This window comes from Haliotis rubra, unplaced genomic scaffold, assembly GCF_003918875.1.
Source record: "Haliotis rubra isolate DU_JTF1 unplaced genomic scaffold, ASM391887v1 Scf24, whole genome shotgun sequence".
NCBI classification, from domain to species: domain Eukaryota; kingdom Metazoa; phylum Mollusca; class Gastropoda; order Lepetellida; family Haliotidae; genus Haliotis; species Haliotis rubra.
The window spans coordinates 819,070-840,913 of NW_025766447.1; the positions used below are offsets into that span (position 1 = coordinate 819,070).

The 21,844-nt window shown below is 41.4% G+C and overlaps 1 protein-coding gene across 1 annotated transcript; it reads left to right on the plus strand.

Moving 5' to 3' along the window:
* Positions 1–216: 216 nt before the first annotated feature.
* Positions 217–7,934, plus strand: LOC124278591 (homeobox even-skipped homolog protein 2-like). Its single transcript, XM_046714334.1, has 3 exons — positions 217–878; positions 6,443–6,603; positions 6,917–7,934. The coding sequence occupies exons 1-3, from the start codon at positions 611–613 to the stop codon at positions 7,436–7,438; spliced, it is 951 nt and encodes a 316-aa protein (XP_046570290.1). The 5' UTR covers positions 217–610; the 3' UTR covers positions 7,439–7,934.
* Positions 7,935–21,844: the final 13,910 nt, after the last annotated feature.

The window sequence follows — 21,844 nt, forward strand, 5'->3', positions numbered from 1 at the left end:
GTAGTTTACTTACATAATATATTCACGGACGGTGATGTCTGCCGCATCTACAATGTCTCCCACCTAATTGGTCGAAATTGTCCCCGCCCCCTCAATCAATGCGGCCGGCTCGTCATACGCCAGTCGCTGATCATCTTAGCTCCGCCCTATTAAATTATTACCTGTCAATCAAATCAACTGTCCCCAGCGACCTTTTAGAGGGCGAGAGTTTGAGGAAGAATTCATTGTCCATTGAGAGTAAGCAGCTATTTGTACCCTCTCAGCTAGTCACTACACAAGCAGCTATTTGATGCAACTCGAGCGCAAAATTCGACATCTTTGTGGACTAAGTCAGAGTGTACCAGTGCTTGCGTGACGTGCTACATACATAGCAGGAGACTCAAGGCCCAGCCGACAGGTGAACTTCACACCTTTGACAAGGGACATACGTATATAGATATATATGGCACGGTAGACATACCGAGATCATACGCTAGTGCCAACACTTGTGATCATATCTCCGGTTGTTGAGGACAATTTGACAGTGTGTCGGTATATTCCTGGAACTTTTAAAAAAACTTTCGAAACGACTGCGATATTGTGGGATCGCTGGGCAGCATCATCGACGGCAATGCACACCATGTCAGACCCCAACTACATCGATGTTGAACGTACTGACGAAAGGTATCGCACTCCTTGTGATCCTGACAAGTTTTCGGCCGAAATGGACGGCGGGGCTTGCAAAAGCGCCAACAGCAGTCTCAACGACAGCGGTGCTAGCGTCGACACAACCTCTACTGTAACATCAGATGAAGAAAGACGACACCACGACGACGACATCAAGATGACATCATCAAGTGAAGATGAGCACATCGTAAGAAGTCCAGCTAGCAATAAAGGTAAACAAATATGTTTTATCTATTTCTTAATAGCGCAAATATATATAACTGGCCAAATACTGATTTCGAAACACGTCTGGGAAATTATACCAAACAATTAAAAAAAGGTGTATTAATAAATTAAAAAGATTGTACGATGTTTTCAAAGATCATTAAACAGCACAAGTCATTTGTTGGTGAAAACGCGATAAAGAACGCTATGTCCTTGGTGCAGCTACCACCAATAAAAATCATATCACTCAGATCATGGTCTTATTTTAGCATTGAAAGGCAGTTAATAAACTTGCAGGTTGACTTGGCAGTTACCATCAATATATACCCTATTAGTATCATCCACTTCAACACTTGACTGCTTGCTGTAAATGTAGTTGAGCCGGTTATCTCTGCATCAGTTACAGGTAACTAACGAAATAATTGTAAAACCTGCTGAAAACAATATTTCGTATATTTATGAATTGATTTTTTAATACATTGAAAAGAAACTATGTAGAAACTACGTAATACTCGCAATTCTTGTCAAACATCATGTTTCACTTACGTACTTATTTGGTTCGTCGGTTTCTGGTTTAATTAATTTTCATGACTATACCAAATAATCAGTTAATTAGTAAAGAAAAAGCCCATAAAAGAAATTAATATTTAATCATATGGATTCAAATAGAAGAAAATAAAAACCATGCTCATCATACCAAGCTGAAGCTATATGTGTGACGTCTTTATCTACAGGGAGGAAGATATTTTCATAGGCGAATGATTTCTAATATCACGGGCAACTTAGTGCTTATTTAATTCTTTCACGCTCTGTTGGGTATTTTCATCCCGACTTTACTTTTTCTTAACTGTCATGCTAACATGCTAACATGTTAGCGTCTTGCTGGAGCAGCTGTGTAACGATGGAAATATATAATGAGCATCGCAACATGACAAACATTGTAGAAATCATCTGATGTTGTAATTATCTCACATTGTACAAGTAAAGCATCAGATGATAGATAGACTTATCTACCTGTTCGGGGTTTTCTTTTACCTGGTAACTCATGTTAACATAGAGTAGGTTGAATGCACAGGTAAAAAGGCTGTAGGAAATAATTACGATACTTATTAACTAAAAGGAAATATATTCTGACTCATAGAACAGCCGATCCATGTATTTGTTGATGGATATAAGTATGTGTTTACGGTCTCTTAACCCATGCAGTGCTTTCTGTATGCTTATGTATAAGTTTGTTTTACTCTGTGTGTTTTAACACGAGGCACTAATGATACACCTTATCCCATATTCATAAATTAAGCTAAATAATCTTGAATAAAATATTTTCTTTCATATAATTTCAGTACAGTTTTTCTATAAGTTTATTTTTAAGCATCTTTATTTGTTTTAAAATATTACAAAAGTTTCAAACCCTCTCTCTCTCAAACACAACTAAATAAAACACATCCATATTTTATAACAAATACGAAAAAACCTAATACACCCCGAAAATTACTTGTTTTCATTTTAGACAGGAACGTACCAAAAAGGTATGTTAGAAAAGCAAGAGTATCTATTTTAGCATATTGGCTTCATTATTTTTCTTGATGCAGAAACACGTAATTACATGATGCTACTTAAATGTGTTCATTGTTCGACAATGAAGCTTTGTCCTTATCAAAAAACAATCCTAATTAGTGGACAATTGACGTCCTCTCCGACATAAGGACACTTTGTCTTACATCAAAATACACATACATCCGTAAGACCTACCCGCACGTGCTGTATCCGGTATCACGTGATTTATTGACCAGATTAGCCCACTGGGCACTGGTCATCTTGACAAACATGAAGTAGCCATTGTGTTGCGTTTATCCAACCCCCGGGTTAATTCACCCAAACACTCGTCCTTTGTCCAGCCGCCAGAATACGCAAATACCACCAGACAATCATCCAAACTCACAGATATCACATTTGATACATTTATAATTTTAGCGAGTTTATTATTTGAAACTCGCGACAGCTGAAAATGTTATGGATGCCGTTGTAATAATAATTATTATTCACAACGGCATCCGTAACATTTTACTGAGAGAAATTACAATCAAAAAGTTTTGGAATTGAGTTCGTTCATATCTGCGTTCTCCCTTTAGAGATTCGCTGTATGAACAAAACTAAAAACTAACACATTGTTGTGTAATTTCAAATACAGTAATTTACAATATTTAAAGCAAGATATCACCGTTCACTGATGGAAACCCTATGTAGATTCAGATATAAGTATTTCATTTATTTCAAATATCTATGTTATACAAGTTCACTTAAACATATTGTGTAACACACAGCCACGTATATGCATATACAAGTGATAGGCTGAAATACATACTCCTGCAGTACCAACTCACAACCAGCTGGGGATTCTGTCTCACCAGCTAATTTCCGTTAGTTATTTCCTGAGTGGAGTATTTAGTTTGTAAATACAATATGTTCTATAGAAGAAAAAGAAGGAAACTTGTTTATTAATTTGTGTATCACAATTTACAATAATGAGAAGGAGTACATACTCATGTAAGAATACACACAATATCTTTACAACTGACATCGCTATACTGGCTTTGTGTGTCCTCTTTAGGGGATCAATTATTTTCAATTAAGACAACTAAATATATGTTTACTGCTTTGATATGACCGGAAGGCACTGGAAAACAGAGAGAAATGAAGATAATGTAGAATGTTAGAGACAGGAGACTTGACAAAACTCTTCATTAAACTCTTCCACATCAAAAACAGTTAAAGAAACTACAATCTTACCATGGCTAGTTCACAGCTCAGGTACAATGGTGTATGTTTTCAGGATCACACAGAATACATACTTCCACGCATATTGATAAAACCTATATCAGCAACATATATATTCAGCCGCAAACAGTCAACGAAAAAAGAACAATTCCCAAGAAAAACATCCTTCGTAAAAATATGCAAACGATTGGATAATTTTACAAAACGTGATGTGTACATGTATTTGAGAAACATAGATAAATTGACTTTATAAATCGTGTAAATACCTCGTTATATCGCTTAGTTTTTGTCTATCGTAACATTTCTGCTTTCTTCTTAAAGTTAAAGTTTTATGTAATTCAATATAAAAATTATTATATATTTTCTTTAAAGGCAATCGTTACGAATGTCTTATACGGAACAGAGCTGATGTTACCCAAAGTCTAAAATACATTATTGTCAGAAAATACAAAATGCATAAGAACATTTCCTGAAGGATCATTTTCCCCGAACGCTATAATCATTTCATTGATATCCAACAACCTAATATCAAACTTTAGTTTTCCACTCTCTGATTTCAATGCACAAAAGCAGTTTCTTAGCGAAATAATAAAATGACTTTGGTAACCATTTTCAATATTCAATTCCATCTTTACAAATGTGTTTGTTTAGTGGAATTTCCGTAACTGTGTAAATGGCTCGTCAATTTAACTCCAGATTGTCACACCCATCACAAGCCAAACATGCTCTAAATTGTAATTACAGAATGTCTGAGATTAATTAGACAATCTGTGGTCGCCTGCCGTCACCTACAGACAGTAATTAGCGTGATCTTTACCTATCCCTCATCGCCTTCACAAGGCGTCGCCAAAAGTTAACACGTGCGGTAAAGATTAAAGATCTACGGATTAGGAGTATCTGAATACACAGAGCCAGATTCCCCTTGTCTAGGTGCTATGTAATCCAATGAATCTGCAATCACCCTCTAGACAAACATAATTATTGGATTATACTTGTAAGAGCGTCTCAAAACACGGGGAATACCATCTGTTGGAACGTGATGTTCTTGGAACTTCCTTGATACAAACCTGTTAATTGTTTCACACAACACCCTGTTTTATTATCAGTTTGGCTATTTTAAAATGTCCATTCGCTAAAATGGTATATGTGATTTTTTTCATTATCAGTTTGGCTATTTTAAATTCCCAGTTGCTAATATGATATATGCGTGTGTCAACACATAGATACGACTATTTTCGTTTCGCTACTGTGAAGATGTATCATCTGGAAGGAAATACTGATTGTAGTGGGCGATCTGTAAGTTATTTACTGTTGTTTAACGACTATTTTAGTCCTAAATCTATCACACCTATACACACCTATACATAACTATGGCAACAGATTTGGAGAAATGGGCATAATTATGAGAACCAGGTTCGCTAGGTCTATTACTCACATTCCCCATCCCACGAAGTAATGAATGAATAAAAAAATATTACTTTACACCTTATCCGTGACAACCATAGAACAAAGCCCAATACAAATGTGGCCGTTTTCTAGAAAGTAACAAGAAATCGTTCCCCTTAAATTTTGACCTATGCGCTTTTTATTACGAACTTGTTATCACTGTTTATAAAGGAGTGCTTAAAAATAGTATACCACTGTTGACAAATAAAGCCATTTCAGTACATTTTATTAAACTGTATAAACAGTTGTCTTCGCTTTGATGGCATACATCGATACAAGATGTGTGACTCTTTACCCAGGACAGATCGGAGGGATCTCCGTGGGTCGGAGTTGGGGAAGTTTTCACACAGTTAGGAAGATTTCTCCCTGTGCGGTTTCGTACGTCTCAGGATGTAAGCCAGCGATTTGTCCCTCACCCCGGGTATCCCCGACCCCATAAACCGCAACCGCTTCCTTAATAAAACTGGCGATTACTGGCACCGATAGGCACCAATATGGCGATACATACAATGAAACAAGCTGATGGGAATACGACTTGGTGATTGTCAAGGACCCTTCTCCCCTTAGATGTAAACAGACACCTATGGTCGGCCCTTTGATGTTGAAGACGGCTATCTGTAATATCCGAATATGCGTGTTTTACAATCTTTGGGGAACGGTAACCAATGGGTGGTCAGAAATGGTGTCACGTGATACGATTTGCGACATGACGAACGTGCTAATTGATTACCTAACTATTAACAACTGAAATTGCCACCAGATGGCGCAGGGTAGCGGTCAGGGTGGCGGGAAGGAAGTGACAAGGCAATGTAAGGGCTATATATCCCGAGCCATCCTCCTGAAGAGGTCACTTCAACTTCACCTGTCAAAACGGGATCCGGCCATGGTGCACTTCGGTAATTAGCAGCGCTGTCAGACTTGATATTGTCTTGTCATAAACGTGTCTATAGGTGGCCATAAGCGAGGCTATCACTGGAGGTGTCACAAACATAGCTTCCGTTCACACCCAGCACCACTCCCAACACGCCACTTTACTTATAGCAGTATCAGGCTGCCATAGCTACTCACTTATTTGTCGTATTCCGATTTGAGAACAACGGTGTGAGCTCACCTGTCTGTAGAAGTAGAGAGGCCATGGCGAGAGGTATACACCTGTCTGTAGAAGTAGAGAGGCCATGGCGAGAGGTATACACCTGTCTGTAGAAGTAGAGAGGCCATGGCGAGAGGTATACACCTGTCTGTAGAAGTAGAGAGGCCATGGCGAGAGGTATACACTGGCCACGTTCGCCTCATTATACAACATGCTGATTGGGATTCTTGATTACTAATGATGTGACTTTGCTTTCAGACACTGCTTTGGACGACAACGGGGTTCGTCGGTACCGTACAGCGTTCACGAGGGAGCAAATCGGTCGTTTAGAGAAGGAGTTCCTCAAAGAAAACTACGTCTCACGTCCAAAGCGTTGTGAACTGGCCGCGTCCCTCAACTTGCCTGAGAGTACCATTAAGGTGAGACCCAATTACCATGTCATATCTATGCTTACGCAATGTCCACTGTAATCGACTTGCCATTTCATATTTATTCTTGTACAATATCTATAGTCACCGCCTGACATGTGATATTTAGCCCTATAGTGTTTGCAGCCACCGACTTTGTGGGCTGCTATACAACCTTGTTTGGTCTGACACCGTCATGCTCGTAAATAAGTACACATGCTTCTTTCCAGACCACGAACTGATGCTATAACATATTTGTCACTCTCATTATGTCTGTTGAAGTGATTTGTTGCTGCATTCTCATCGTGGTCTCTTCTTTGTTCAGGTGTGGTTCCAGAACAGGCGAATGAAGGACAAGCGACAACGTATGGCTATGGCCTGGCCCTACGGCATTGCTGACCCAAACATCTACGCCTACATCGCTGCTGCTGCTGCATCATACCCATACGGCATCGCGGCTGCCGGAGCTCCCTTCGGCTGCTACTCCGGAATGGGCTTGCAGCGCCCCCAGGCGGGTCTTGCCCAGCTCCCTATGACAGCAGGACTTCGGCCAGGAGCAGAGTATTTCAACAATCTGACAAACTCCTTCCTTCGACCCTCAACGATGGTGGTACCCCATACCGTCCATTCGCCCCCTACAGTTCGGTCGCCGTTAGACCCAACAGCTCTTATGGGTCACAGTGCTCCCTCCACCCCCTCAACTCCCCCTTCGGACTCTTTGTGCTCTAGCCCATTTCCCTCAACACCTACACTACACAAACCCTCCCCTGTGTCAACGAAGAGCAACAGCTCTACAGCTCCCAATGGGCTCTTCCGACCATTCCAGTCTGAAGTTGAGCGGACGTAGCTCTCCGTCATCACGACATCAGATGATGTCACAAAGACATATATTACATATGGGACTTGGAGAACTCAAGTATTGTGCTGAGGTTGAGTTGTCTCCCTTATGTGGTTGAGTTGTCTCCCGTGTGAAAAAGCCGCCCTGCAGAACGTCACGGGGCGTCACGATTGTGCTCATGCCACCACTGAGGGAACTACGGTTGGACACTGTGTGCTGTTATTGTTGATATTGCCTCGTCTCAGTGGGCGGAGATGACAGCGTCACATGCCGTCACAGACGCACGGAGTGCGTTACACTCACGCGCATTAGGTGGACACGGGTATTCTGCGCACACAACTGAACTTACTCAAGACGACGCGATTGTCTCATTCCCTATACTCACTTTGTCAAAATATGTTGTTTTTATGTAAATATCGGAGAGAGATTTATGATTGTTTTTGTTTGTACATACTATATATTCTTCAGTTTTGGAGAGTAAGAAATAAAACTGTCTATGCGAAAACGTGTTGCTGTTGTACTTATCTTGACGCGTATCTGTTCTTAAGAACTGTTGTTAAAAGGTGTTGAGTTTATGAAGGTATGAACAGCTCCAGCAGCAGGTGACTGATCAGTGTTTCTGTTGTACTCCTGAAGGTGGTGCATGTGCGGCTGATCTGAGTGGTTCTTGTACCTTTATCAAGGGCTAACTGTCATATACGCAAACTGACACATAGCTACTGAATTTAAAACAACAACAAAACATATATGTTATTTAACGGGTAATAGGTTCATTTTTACAAACAAGTAAACGACATTTGTATGGAAAACAACTTCTTGCACATTATAATATGATAGTAATGTTTGTGATCTGCTATCATGCAAGTAACCCTGCCATTTTCTGTTTAACATCGCTACAAAAATCTATGTCGCATCAGAACGTATCTCCCAGAGTGGTTCAACTAACAGGGGAGTTCCTGTATCTCCCAGAGTGGTTCAACTAACAGGGGAGGTCCTGTAACTGCCAGCGTGGTTGATGCATCACTTACAAGGGAGTTCCTGTAACTCCCAGAGTGGTTGATGTTCCACTAACAAGGGAGCTCCTGTAGCTCCTGAGTAGTGGTGCCTCGACCACCGAAAGTAATTTTTTCGTGTGTCATTGTTAGGGGTGTTTCTTTGTTTCTTGCGGAAACATTGACTGAACACTGCACGATTCTTCCGTTTATTGTGACTGCACAGACACACCCTAATGAACATATACTGTAGGTGTAGTGAACAGTGAGGAATTTGCCTCACCGACGTTGCCACCAATGTTGTATTGCACAGAATACTGATACGTATGTCGTATTAACGAGTTGGAAACATAAATATCTCACTGATGACCCCACGGTGGATGTGTCATTCACATGAAGATGAAAGGCCAACTTCACGTTTGCTCTATCATGTTGTCGCCTATGTACTTCATTTTGTCGGTGTGACTGAAAACTAGTGATATGTATTCCGAAAGTGGAAAACACAGGTTGTTTGTAAAATATAAGTGTAAAACGTTTAAGATAAAACTAAGGGATGTTAATATGTTAAGTGTGGTTGTGGTATGATGGGGGTCCTTGTTACACAGAGGGCGATGGGCGTACCACCCATATCGGTACATGGTCCACTGATCAGTGTGATTGTTGTACATCCTATGGCGGTACATGGTCCACTGATAAGTGTGGGTCTTATACACCCAATGGCGGTGCGTGGTCCACTGATAAGTGTGGGTGTTGTACATCCTGTGGTGGTACATGGTCCACTGATAAGTGTAGTTGTACATCCTATGGCGGTACGTGGTCCACTGATAAGTGTGGTTGTTGTACATCCTGTGGTGGTACATGGTCCACTGATAAGTGTGGTTGTTGTACATCCTGTGGTGGTACATGGTCCACTGATAAGTGTGGTTGTTGTACATCCTGTGGTGGTACATGGTCCACTGATAAGTGTGGTTGTTGTACATCTTGTGTGTGGTGGTACGGTACATGGTCCACTGATAAGTGTGGTTGTTGTACATCCTGTGGTGGTACATGGTCCACTGATAAGTGTGGTTGTTGTTCATCCTGTGGTGGTACATGGTCCACTGATAAGTGTGATTGTTGTACATCCTGTGGTGGTACATGGTCCACTGATAAGTGTGGTTGTTGTACATCCTGTGGTGGTACATGGTCCACTGATAAGTGTGATTGTTGTACATCCTGTGGTGGTACATGGTCCACTGATAAGTGTGGTTGTTGTACATCCTGTGGTGGTACATGGTCCACTGATAAGTGTGATTGTTGTACATCCTGTGGTGGTACATGGTCCACTGATAAGTGTGGTTGTTGTACATCCTGTGGTGGTACATGGTCCACTGATAAGTGTGATTGTTGTACATCCTGTGGTGGTACATGGTCCACTGATCAGTGTGATTGTTGTACATCCTGTGGTGGTACATGGTCCACTGATAATGTGATTGTGTGGTCCACTGTTGTACATGGTGGTACATGGTCCACTGATAAGTGTGGTTGTTGGTACATCCTGTGGTGGTACATGGTCCACTGATAAGTGTGGTTGTTGTACATCCTGTGGTGGTACATGGTACATGGTCCCATTGAACACTGATAGTGTGGTTGTTGTACATCCTGTGGTGGTGGTCCACATAAGTGTGGCCCCCGTGGTCCATGATAAGTGTGGTTGTTGTAAACTGTTGGTACATGGCGCTGATAAGTGTGATTGTTGCTGTGGTGGATAGACGCCTGTGGTGGTAAATCTCCATAAGTGGGTTGATGGTTCATGCCCCATTGCGTGTATGTACATCCTGTGGTGGTCGTCCACTGAAATCGTGATGGCGGAATTTCCACTGATAAGTGTGGTTGTTGTACACAACATTGAACACGTATCAGTGACGACCAAAGTCAACTCCAGGCGCTGCAAAATGTTCCATCTTATTCTCGTCGACAAATCGTCGGAATTTCAAGATGTATGTTCCATCTTACCCAAATCGTCTTTCAAGATGTTTGGCTGTCAAAACATCTACTGTCATACTTCCATAAGCCTACTGTTTACAAGAAAATATTACAAGGCATAAATGTATATACGTCTCACTCACCCTACGCGTTTTAAAACACGTTAAAACATGTATGTGTTCCACAGCAAGTGCATCACGAATTCTTGTCCGAGTGATGAACTATAATTCCAAAAGATCGAGCATATCTATATATTCTTTATATCCATAGAAAGTAATCCAGACAAGTGGAATTATCACCATACGGAATATCCAACATGTTAAAAAAGTCTCAAGTCTGATTTTTTAAACGCGTACGCACACGAAATGGTTTAGGACTAGTGTAACCCCTTGACGCAAGGGCATTTGTCGCTAATCCAAATAGTTATATATTTATTGTTATCGTTAAGAATGCGAATGCCATCTGACGTTTACTGAGAAGACAGCTATATGTTGTCAATATCTATCTGTCTATCTACATCGATCTGGTCAATTTCTATGTGAAATTATGCCAGAAGAAGAATTCAAGGGATTACCACACTATTATGCAACCCGTGCCTCTGACAAGTTGCTGACGTAGAACGACGGTGTAGAACCCCTGGAAGCATTACTATCTTGCACGTGGCCTGGACGATGTTTAGATGTGAGGTTTATATTCACTCATAACAAACAGGCATGTCTTTTAACTGAACTTGGGGCTTAAAATGAATTGTCTCCTATATTTGAGTACATTCTGTTCCCCAACAGGCGGGGTCACTAAAACACGCTCATTGTGTGGGACGGCCTGGCAACCTGCCACGCCCACCTACTGAGACGGACACCACGTGAAGTTTAACATACATGATATGTACTCACGGCATATTTGGACCATGTGAATTTTTAATACATATCATGTCAAGTATACATAACAAAATATACTCGTGTTAATGCTAAATATAAAAAAAGTATACAATCTCATTTACATCTCCCAAAAAGTTAGTGTGCTTGATGTATGTACATTGTTTTATTCTGGCGTACAGCAAGGCTGTTCAAGTCAACACATATGTGTGTGTGAATCCGCACGGGCGACAGCTGTCGCCTACAGATAGGAGATCGATAGATAGCAGTGCTTGTCTGTATTTGTTGAAGTTATATCTGCTAAACATGCCCCTGTCTCGAGGACACACGTATGTACAATATAGAGGAATATTTTATAATATTACCATGACATATCCCTCATTTAAACACGTATAAGGATTAAATTAGACCAGCCATTTGAAAATCATAGGGAGTGTGTGAGAGGTGTGTGCGTGCCTAAATCATTCAGGAGAGTCGTCATTGAACTTGCTGGATTGCAAAATAGCTGTTTCTTAAAGAAATGTTCATTACTTCTCGAACACTTAGTTTCATCATTATTTTCAGTGATCTATTCGGATATTTTTCATCGCATTTTTTTACTTTTGTGCCCAATGGAATCTGTTTCTATGGATAATCGACACTGGGTATTCTTTAGCGGTTTATGTTATACAGAAAACAATTGAATGTCCATAAGTCGTGAAAGTATTTTTTTTCTAACAGAAAATAAAACCTCAGCCACTTATCCGGAAGGTTAAATGCTGGCCCCCATAATGCATCACTCCGACTGTGAGTGATGACATCACAGATACCGTAAGCAGACAGATAAAATGATGTCATAATTTAACAACTGTATCATAAGTTAAGTACAACACTCGCCAGGAGTTGAGAGGTGGTGTAATAGGCTGCTTGTACACTTAGTTTAATAGATTGATGGGGTATAGCAGCGTACGCTGTCAATTAACGTCATTCAGTGTCTTCACGGTCCGTCCAGTGGAAGCCGGATTGTGATAAGGTGTCCGTTGTTTACCTGGTGTAGATTCCGTTCCCCGTTGTCACACCAAAACATTCGTCCATGAAGTCATTCTCGCCATTAAGCTCAGCCTCATCAAGCTTGTTCAAATTTACAACCTGCACAAAGGCAAATACATTGTTCATTCTCAGCAAAATTCATATAATATATTTAACAAAGAATTTTTTTCTCTTTGAACATTTTTAATACACATTTCGTGTGATATACATCAGAAGCGTGCAAATTCTGTATGGCATTTTTTTCGGGTCGCCATCCACCAAATATGTAAAGAGTAAAGCAAACAGAATTAATCACTCGGTGGACGTGGTGAAATCTATTAACTTCATCTTAATAAAAATAACATCTGTCTACGTACTCTGGCTTTACATGCGTCTTTTTGCTGACATATCACGCAAAGTTACAGTTCAGAAATTAGGAATTCCTTGAAGAACATACATTAGCATAAATATGGTATGATCCAGAAGACGAATCGATGTATCTTTGGGGTGATCATTCAACAATCTTGTACCCAATACAAAACTCATTTATCACAAAAATAACAATCCTTTAAACCTTATCAGAATTTTGTCAACACGAATAATGTTCAACTATCCACAACATTCAAACATATATAAAAGCACCTCACTGAATTTTATAAGTTAACAAAGTACATTTCCGTCATTAAGTGTAACAGATATTACTTTCATAAGCTTTGGTCAAACTGTGCGTTATTTTTTAATATATTGTTATGAAAAATCGTGTAAGTGTTTCAGACAAAAACCAACAAATTATAAAGATACAAATGACTGTTTCAGACAAAGGCATTGGTGTCATCAAGTTCCGTTTATTCTCTGTTAACATATGTTCATGACGACTAGGATAGTGTATGCATTTGCAAACGTACCCATGTAGTACCATGTAAGTCAATGCTATACAGTACCGTTCTATAATGTTTCGGTCAGTGTCTCATATCAGAAACCGTTGTCTGTGATTGAAATTTTTAAAGGTCGAAGAGCACGCGGAACTTAAATGGCTGCCATCTTCATTGGTTGCATTGTTGTTTCATCAGGTGAAGGGGCAGACGTAACCTTGAAAAGTCGTTATAAAGAAGAAGGTCTTCTCCATAAAGGTTTAGTATATTTTACTTTGTACCTAAAACCTTTTCCAAAATGCAAATTTCAATAAAAGAAATTAACTTTTACAATAGAAGTGATCTCTTTCAGGCACGTGGTAGCCAGCATATGGGGTTCTGAGGACGGGACAAGGTGGTGCAGTCTGGATATCATAGGGGATAGTCATGCACATCAAAGAAATAAATTTGTTAGTGGGGTGTGAGAGGAAGTCCAGGTTTTCCCACCCTGGACAGTGTTCGTGGACATCAACCACCACGTTTGATCAAAGCTGGGGGAGTAGTGTGAGTCGCCACATGGGGGAGACGGACAAGCACTGCTACCAACACCTCGCAGCTGCCCCCTCCACAAGCCTCCTACACACACGTGCATGCGTGACCAAGTCCTACTCGCCTAGAGTGACCACCACCCACCCCCGATGTGGCGGGCACAGCAGGTGCACGTATTTCACGTGCATACGCGAGATCACAGCCCATGAGTGAAATGTGATCAGGTACATAGTTCCCCTTTAATATCTGCATGTTGTAAACAGTAGTTATCATTTAAACATCACAGAGCTAGTGGTTAAATGATATTCCATAAGCGAGTATTAATCAGTTGGGCAACAGAGAACAAACGACTGCGAGGGCCGGTAGAGCAGCACATGGGGTATGATGACAAAGATATTACACATAAACTCCCATGTCAGCAAAGCCATCAGGACCATTGTGGGAGGTTGTTTTGTCGCTAAGTATTGTATTGGGTGATAAGCTTACATTCTGTAGACGAGCTATAAAGTGTTTATAACAATATCCACCTATCCTGCAGCAGTTTACCTATGTATTGTAGGTATAATAAAGTCCCTAACACGACCAGCATGTGACCCCAGGTCATGGACGTGCTAATCATGGGAATCTGGAGCACACTACTCCCGATTTCATCTTCAACAAATTGTCCACCGACCATTTAAACTCTAATTTGACTGCCGTAAAATGCATCAGAGAGTCGTAAAATGACCTTAACAAAACCAGCCAATCAGAGGGCGGAACACATGAAAGGGCGCCCCCTAGTTCCGTCAATTAAACCATGACGCAATTAGAGTAATATTGGAGCGAGGGGAGCCGATGGGACATGGACGGGGCGGGGAGTAGGGGGCAATATTATCTTAATTGGAGTCTATTTAAATCTCGTTTTGCCCACCCCTGGGGATTGAGGGTTAAACATTGGCCATTGTATATCAAAGGGGGTGCAAGGTGGTCAGTCCAGCGTTTAAGCTGGGTAACAATTAAGACTAAGACTATCATTGTCTAAATAGGGTCTTTGATTGAGCAATTAGTTGTCGATACAGAGACTCTGATACCGCATCTGATTGTTCGCTGACGGCGATACCTAACGATACCTAACGATATGTGTTTACAAAATACCTGAACATTTACCACCAAGAATGTGCAATATAATGCAATGAAGGTCGGTATACAGTTAATCTGTTCATTCATTGAAACATAATACTGCCCTTGAATAAAGATATGTCAATTCCTTGAACATTTATATAATATCGATATGATATCCATCATATGTTCTGGGCAGTTGTGGAATAAAAATAGAAAATCTGTATTGTGTCATGGAGAGTTGTGCAAGAAAAACAGAATATCCTGATAGTGCCATGGACAGTTGTGGAATAATATGTAATATCTGTCTTGTTTCCTGGAAGTTGGAAAACAAGAACAGAATATCCTTATAGTGCCATGGACAGTTGTGGAATAATATGTAATATCTGTCTTGTTTGCTGGAAGTTGGAAAACAAGAACAGAATATCCTGATAGTGCCAGGGACAGTTGTGGAATAATATGTAATATCTGTCTTGTTTCCTGGAAGTTGGAAAAACAAGAACAGAATATCCTGATAGTGCCATGGACAGTTGTGGAATAATATGTAATATCTGTCTTGTTTCCTGGAAGTTGGAAAACAAGAACAGAATATCCTTATAGTGCCATGGACAGTTGTGGAATAATATGTAATATCTGTCTTGTTTCCTGGAAGTTGGAAAAACAAGAACAGAATATCCTTATAGTGCCATGGACAGTTGTGGAATACAGATATCAAATCATCGCCAGCAGATCACCGATGTGTCACCCCGATCATTGCCAGCAGATCAGCGATGTGTCACCCCGATCATTGCCAGCAGATCAGCGATGTGTCACCCCGATCATTGCCAGCAGATCACCGATGTGTCACCCCGATCATTGCCAGCAGATCACCGATGTCACATTGCCAACCAGATCACCGATGTGTCACCCGATCATTGCCAGCAGATCACCGATGTGTCACCCCGATCATTGCCAGCAGATCAGCGATGTGTCACCCCGATCATTGCCAGCAGATCAGCGATGTGTCACCCCGATCATTGCCAGCAGATCAGCGATGTGTCACCCCGATCATTGCCAGCAGATCAGCGATGTGTCACCCCGATCATTGCCAGCAGATCAGCGATGTGTCACCCCGATCATTGCCAGCAGATCACCGATGTGTCACCCCGATCGTTGCCGCCGATAAGGATTGTCACCCCGATCATTGACCAGCGTCATTTGTGATCGCTGATTGCCAGCTTACGATGTACGATCCCCGAACGATATGTCGAGTTTACGGTGAAGGGATTTCAGTCAACACGTGTTTTTGGTAACCAGACACTCACAGATTGTTACGCGTCATATATATTGACTATAGAAAACAAACAAAACTGGCTTTGGAAGAACGAAATAGTGGCTGAGTCCCCCCGGTCCTCTTTGCTACATACCAAAATTTTCTTTTCATAATCCTCTACAGACAACATATGCTATTCCTTTTTCTTATACATTTCGCATCTATTGAGATACAACTGAACATTATTTTGCTTCTATGATTTCACAGGTGGGTTTTGATCATGGTTCCAAGGCTTCAGTAAAGATTTCAGAAAATTTTGTGGTATCAATGACAAAAATGATACTCGATGTAATTCCTTATCTTGACTTCTGCCAAATATTGTCGTGTTGTTTTAGGGGACAGGGTAAGCTCACCTATTCGCGAACACCTGGTATAATCACTATTTGATGGTGATTTATAAACACATACTTCTGATGAAGAAGAAATCGTACAAGGAAACAGATTTGTCACGACGGAAAGGATTCTGCCGCATCTATTTACAGCTGTTCAGGAGTGTAAAATATTGGATATGTTGCGTCCATGTTTTCAGAACCAGTTACATTTCGTGTGAGGAATATTATCCAGTGCACAAAGTGTAGTGATTGATGTATATTCTGAGAAAAATAAAAGGGTGAAGGTCGGGGTTTCCAAGAAAAGTGACATGTTATAACTGTAGGCTTTGAATTCAAGTATTTATGGACGGACAACGACAGCCGTCGACGACAGGGTCTGTAGAGGAGGCAATGAGTATTTACTCCCTAAATGGAATCAGCAGCTAACAGCCCGAGATTTCAGGAAACCACAAATGCACGACAATTTAACGTGTGATTTATAAATGCTATTTCTTGCTATTTCGCTGTCTAACTTGGTAGTGGTAGCGTGGTAGTTTTTTGAGGTATTCACCAATTAGCATTAATTCATCTAAGTAAGTGTGACTTTTTAACATTGCCAAACTACGAAACGTTATGGGTCTTTCAAACACGAGTTCTATTTTACTGCCCAAACCCAAATCAGTGGCGCTGTATCGTGTTCCTATGAACTAAGTCTTATGTCTGTATATAATTTTTAAGATATACAGAGGTGAGACGTAAATCCGATATCTGTCTGTCTGTCTGTGGGTGGGTCGAGAGGAACTATACATCTGTCTGTCTGTCTGTGGGTGGGTCGAGAGGAACTATACATCCTGTCTGTCTGTGGGTGGGTCGAGAGGAACTATACATCTGTCTGTCTGTCTGTGGGTGGGTCGAGAGGAACTATACATCTGTCTGTCTGTCTGTGGGTGGGTCGAGAGGAACTATACATCTGTCTGTCTGTCTGTGGGTGGGTCGAGAGGAACTATACACCTGTCTGTCTGTCTGTGGGTGGGTCGAGAGGAACTATACACCTGTCTGTCTGTCTGTGGGTGGGTCGAGAGGAACTATACACCTGTCTGTCTGTCTGTGGGTGGGTCGAGAGGAACTATACACTGTCTGTCTGTCTGTCTGTGGGTGGGTCGAGAGGAACTATACACCTGTCTGTCTGTCTGTGGGTGGGTCGAGAGGAACTATACATCTGTCTGTCTGTCTGTGGGTGGGTCGAGAGGAACTATACATCTGTCTGTCTGTCTGTGGGTGGGTCGAGAGGAACTATACACATCTGTCTGTCTGTCTGTGGGTGGGTCGAGGGGAACTATACATCTGTCTGTCTGTCTGTGGGTGGGTCGAGAGGAACTATACACCTGTCTGTCTGTGGGTGGGTCGAGAGGAACTATACACTGTCTGTCTGTCTGTCTGTGTCTGTCTGGTGGGTGGGTCGAGAGGAACTATACACCTGTCTGTCTGTCTGTGGGTGAGTCGAAAGGAACTATACATCTGTCTGTCTGTCTGTGGGTGGGTCGAGAGGAACTATACACCTGTCTGTCTGTCTGTCTGTGGGTGGGTCGAGAGGAACTATACACCTGTCTGTCTGTCTGTCTGGGTGGGTGGGTCGAGAGGAACTATACACCTGTCTGTCTGTCTGTGGGTGGGTCGAGAGGAACTATACACCTGTCTGTCTGTCTGTGGGTGGGTCGAGAGGAACTATACACCTGTCTGTCTGTCTGTGGGTGGGTCGAGAGGAACTATACACCTGTCTGTCTGTCTGTGGGTGGGTCGAGAGGAACTATACACCTGTCTGTCTGTCTGTGGGTGGGTCGAGAGGAACTATACACCTGTCTGTCTGTCTGGGTCGAGAGGGGTGGGTGGGTCGAGGAGGAACTATGGGTGTCTGTGGGAGAGGAGGAACTATACACCTGTCTGTCTGTCTGTGGGTGGGTCGAGAGGAACTATACACCTGTCTGTCTGTCTGTGGGTGGGTCGAGAGGAACTATACACCTGTCTGTCTGTCTGTGGGTGGGTCGAGAGGAACTATACACCTGTCTGTCTGTCTGTGGGTGGGTCGAGAGGAACTATACACCTGTCTGTCTGTCTGTGGGTGGGTCGAGAGAGGAACTATACACCTGTCTGTCTGTCTGTGGGTGGGTCGAGAGGAACTATACACCTGTCTGTCTGTCTGTGGGTGGGTCGAGAGGAACTATACACCTGTCTGTCTGTCTGTGGGTGGGTCGAGAGGAACTATACACCTGTCTGTCTGTCTGTGGGTGGGTCGAGAGGAGGAACTATACACCTGTCTGTCTGTCTGTGGGTGGGTCGAGAGGAACTATACACCTGTCTGTCTGTCTGTGGGTGGGTCGAGAGGAACTATACACCTGTCTGTCTGTCTGTCTGTGGGTGGGTCGAGAGGAACTATACACCTGTCTGTCTGTCTGTGGGTGGGTCGAGAGGAACTATACACCTGTCTGTCTGTGGGTGGGTCGAGAGGAACTATACACCTGTCTGTCTGTGGGTGGGTCGAGAGGAACTATACACCATTCATGGACACAACATGCCTCATAGTTAATACAGTTTGTTTGATGATAATGATGATGATGACGTTTATATCTTGTCATCCCTGAATTCACCATCGAATTTGAAAAGTGGTATAACTGAATGGGTAGAAATTATCTCGCTTGTTCAATGGTAAAGGTTCGTATTCTGATCAAATTTAGTACTCTCTACTCTCTCAGGTAGATAATATATGTAGTTGCCTCCTGTTAACATAAAATTAATACATCTTCTGCTTTTATGTTAAAGTAGTGTAAAACTGTAGACTTTCATGTGACACAGACAGCAGTTTCCCTGAAAGCACCTAATGTTTTGTTCTGGCTGCGAAACGATAACTTGCATCATCGGACGGGGGTCGGAAACAACATAATTAATGAGAGGGAAGGTACTTGACCCGCAATCAGATGACGTTCTGTAGATGGTCACTAGCATTACCACGTCGGTCAGTTCATCTGACCATCTTCACTTTGATCCACTCATTTCTTCATCTTTAGGTTTGTTTTATATTGTGCGCTATAATCCAAGCTCCTTCAGAATCGGAAGCTACTATGATAAATTTCGTCGGCTTCAAACTATCTTCAAATGCCAAGTTTAAGGATGATTTGTAATAAAAATTGTATGTTCAGAGTGATGAGGATCAAAGATGCAAATACATTAAATTCAAATCTAAGCAGTAATAAAACGATCTGAAAGCAAAAAGCCGAACCAATCTCAGATACTGATGTTTGGTACCCAATAAAAGTTATCATTCACGGTGATCTTATTGCGGTATTTGTAAATGCATTCCAATGATTTGTTCAAAGTCCCGTTCCATGACAAGGAAGACATAAAGCGAACACTGTGTCCACCCGTACTACCAGTACCCCCCGGCCAGAGGGGACTTGTAATGACCTTCAAACAATAACCGTGTCCAGCTAATCACTGGACCCTACTTGACCACACTTCAACAGTCAGGTTCCCTAAAATGTACTTGTTGACCCGGCCGACGGTTTGATGTCCCCTGTGGCCACACCCCTCTATTGTTCCTCTGTCATCATCATCTATAGATGCGGCAGACAGACGAGTAGTTCTCAGGAGCGCGATCTTCTGAGTCTTAGAATGCAATGGTAGCTATGTCCAATTTCACAGATAGTGACCATATTGAACCTTGCCCTTATTCAGTGCCAACGGTTTCCATAGAGCACATTGTTTCTCCCCAATCTACCCTCCCTGGTTTAAGGTGAAGGTGCTTGGGATTCCCTTATGTCACACGGTAGGCTGATGTAGATATGTAGATGCTGCTGGCCACTTACAATTCTTAAATGTAGCCTCACATGTCAGAATACTCCCAGTCATATTTCTGAACCAATTCCTCAGAGAAGATAATGTGTTTTTACAGTAATCCCTGTTCAGACGAATTTCGTATGTACATAACGTAAAATTAATGTAAAATACTATGGTGTGGACGTTTAATTTTAAAACATATGAATGATATTGGAGTATGACGTCACTTAATTCTTTAGTAGTATGTTTATACAAATATGTGTACATGGGGGTGAAGAAGGAAGAGAGGGTTGATGGGATGTATATAGTTGTATGGTGGCGGTGGATGGAAAGGGGTACCCGGTGGCCTCAGACTTTAACATGGACATATGTGTTGGTCTGTAACACGGATTTATTGAACTAAATGCTCACAGTCCAGTGTGAACGACCTTGTGTTTCAGTGAATGTGTGTAAATATATAGTGTGTAGTGCTCGCATTGGCTGGATGTTGTTGATGTTGGGAGTGCTGGAGGAGAGGGCAGTATGTCAGTGTGAGTGCTGATGTTTATACTTGTTTATAACATCTTATACTCCATTTTATGTAAGTATATATCTAATATACGTTTTATATTAGATCTATAAAATGCAGATCTTGGAAATGTCGGTGTGTTATTAGTCATGTTGGTCTGGATCACCCACGTATAACGTTTTTGTAAAGTACAGTGCGTATCTCTTTAATAAATATCGTCTTTTCCTTTTAATGTCGATATCAATGGAAGTACTTTCAAGTGTTCGCTGAAAATGTTTGGAAATTGTTTCTTCACTGGGGAAATAAAATACGCTGGACATTTTACTCCCTGATATACATTTTATGATCAGCATTATTATTATGAACATAAGGCTAAACATTCATCAAAATATGGGTGTCGTACTCACCACGAGCAAGCTTTTTTAAAGTGACATATCACGTTTGATGCAACATTGATGTGTCTTAAAATACTGATAGAAATGAATAAGGGAAAACATGAACGTACAAATATTCCTTTATTTATTCCCAGAATTTCACTCACATTGCAATACAAAACATGCGAAGAAGCCATTAAAAGAACACAGGAACACTTGTACGTTTCATGTGTTCCCTTATTCGGTTCCATCAGTATACATCGTCACTATTTACTTTGATACCGCATGTCTGTTAATGTAGAGCGCATGTGTCCAGAGTTGATCCAGGTTATCTATATGAGACATACATACAGAGTGCGAAATAGCCACTGGCCCGCTAGCCCGTGGCTAGTAAAAATTCAGTCGGGTAGTAAATCTCCACAGTCAGTGGCCCGACTGGCTAGTGAATTTTCATGGGGTCATTTTGTAAATATATCACTCTCTCCGACTTGTTAAGTTATAACACACTTTTAAATCATGCATGATAAAAATGTTTATCATGTTAGCATCTTAATGATGAAACCTGTGTCTACATTCAAATTTCGGAGTAGTGAATTATTTTGTGGTCAAGTAACTTTCAGGCATAACTAGTCCGACTGGCTAGCAAAATTTAGAAACTATTTCGCACACTGCATACATAGACTCCCTGGTAGATCTGAAGAAAATAACAAGAAGGCAAAACACCCATTTGACAAATTTTGA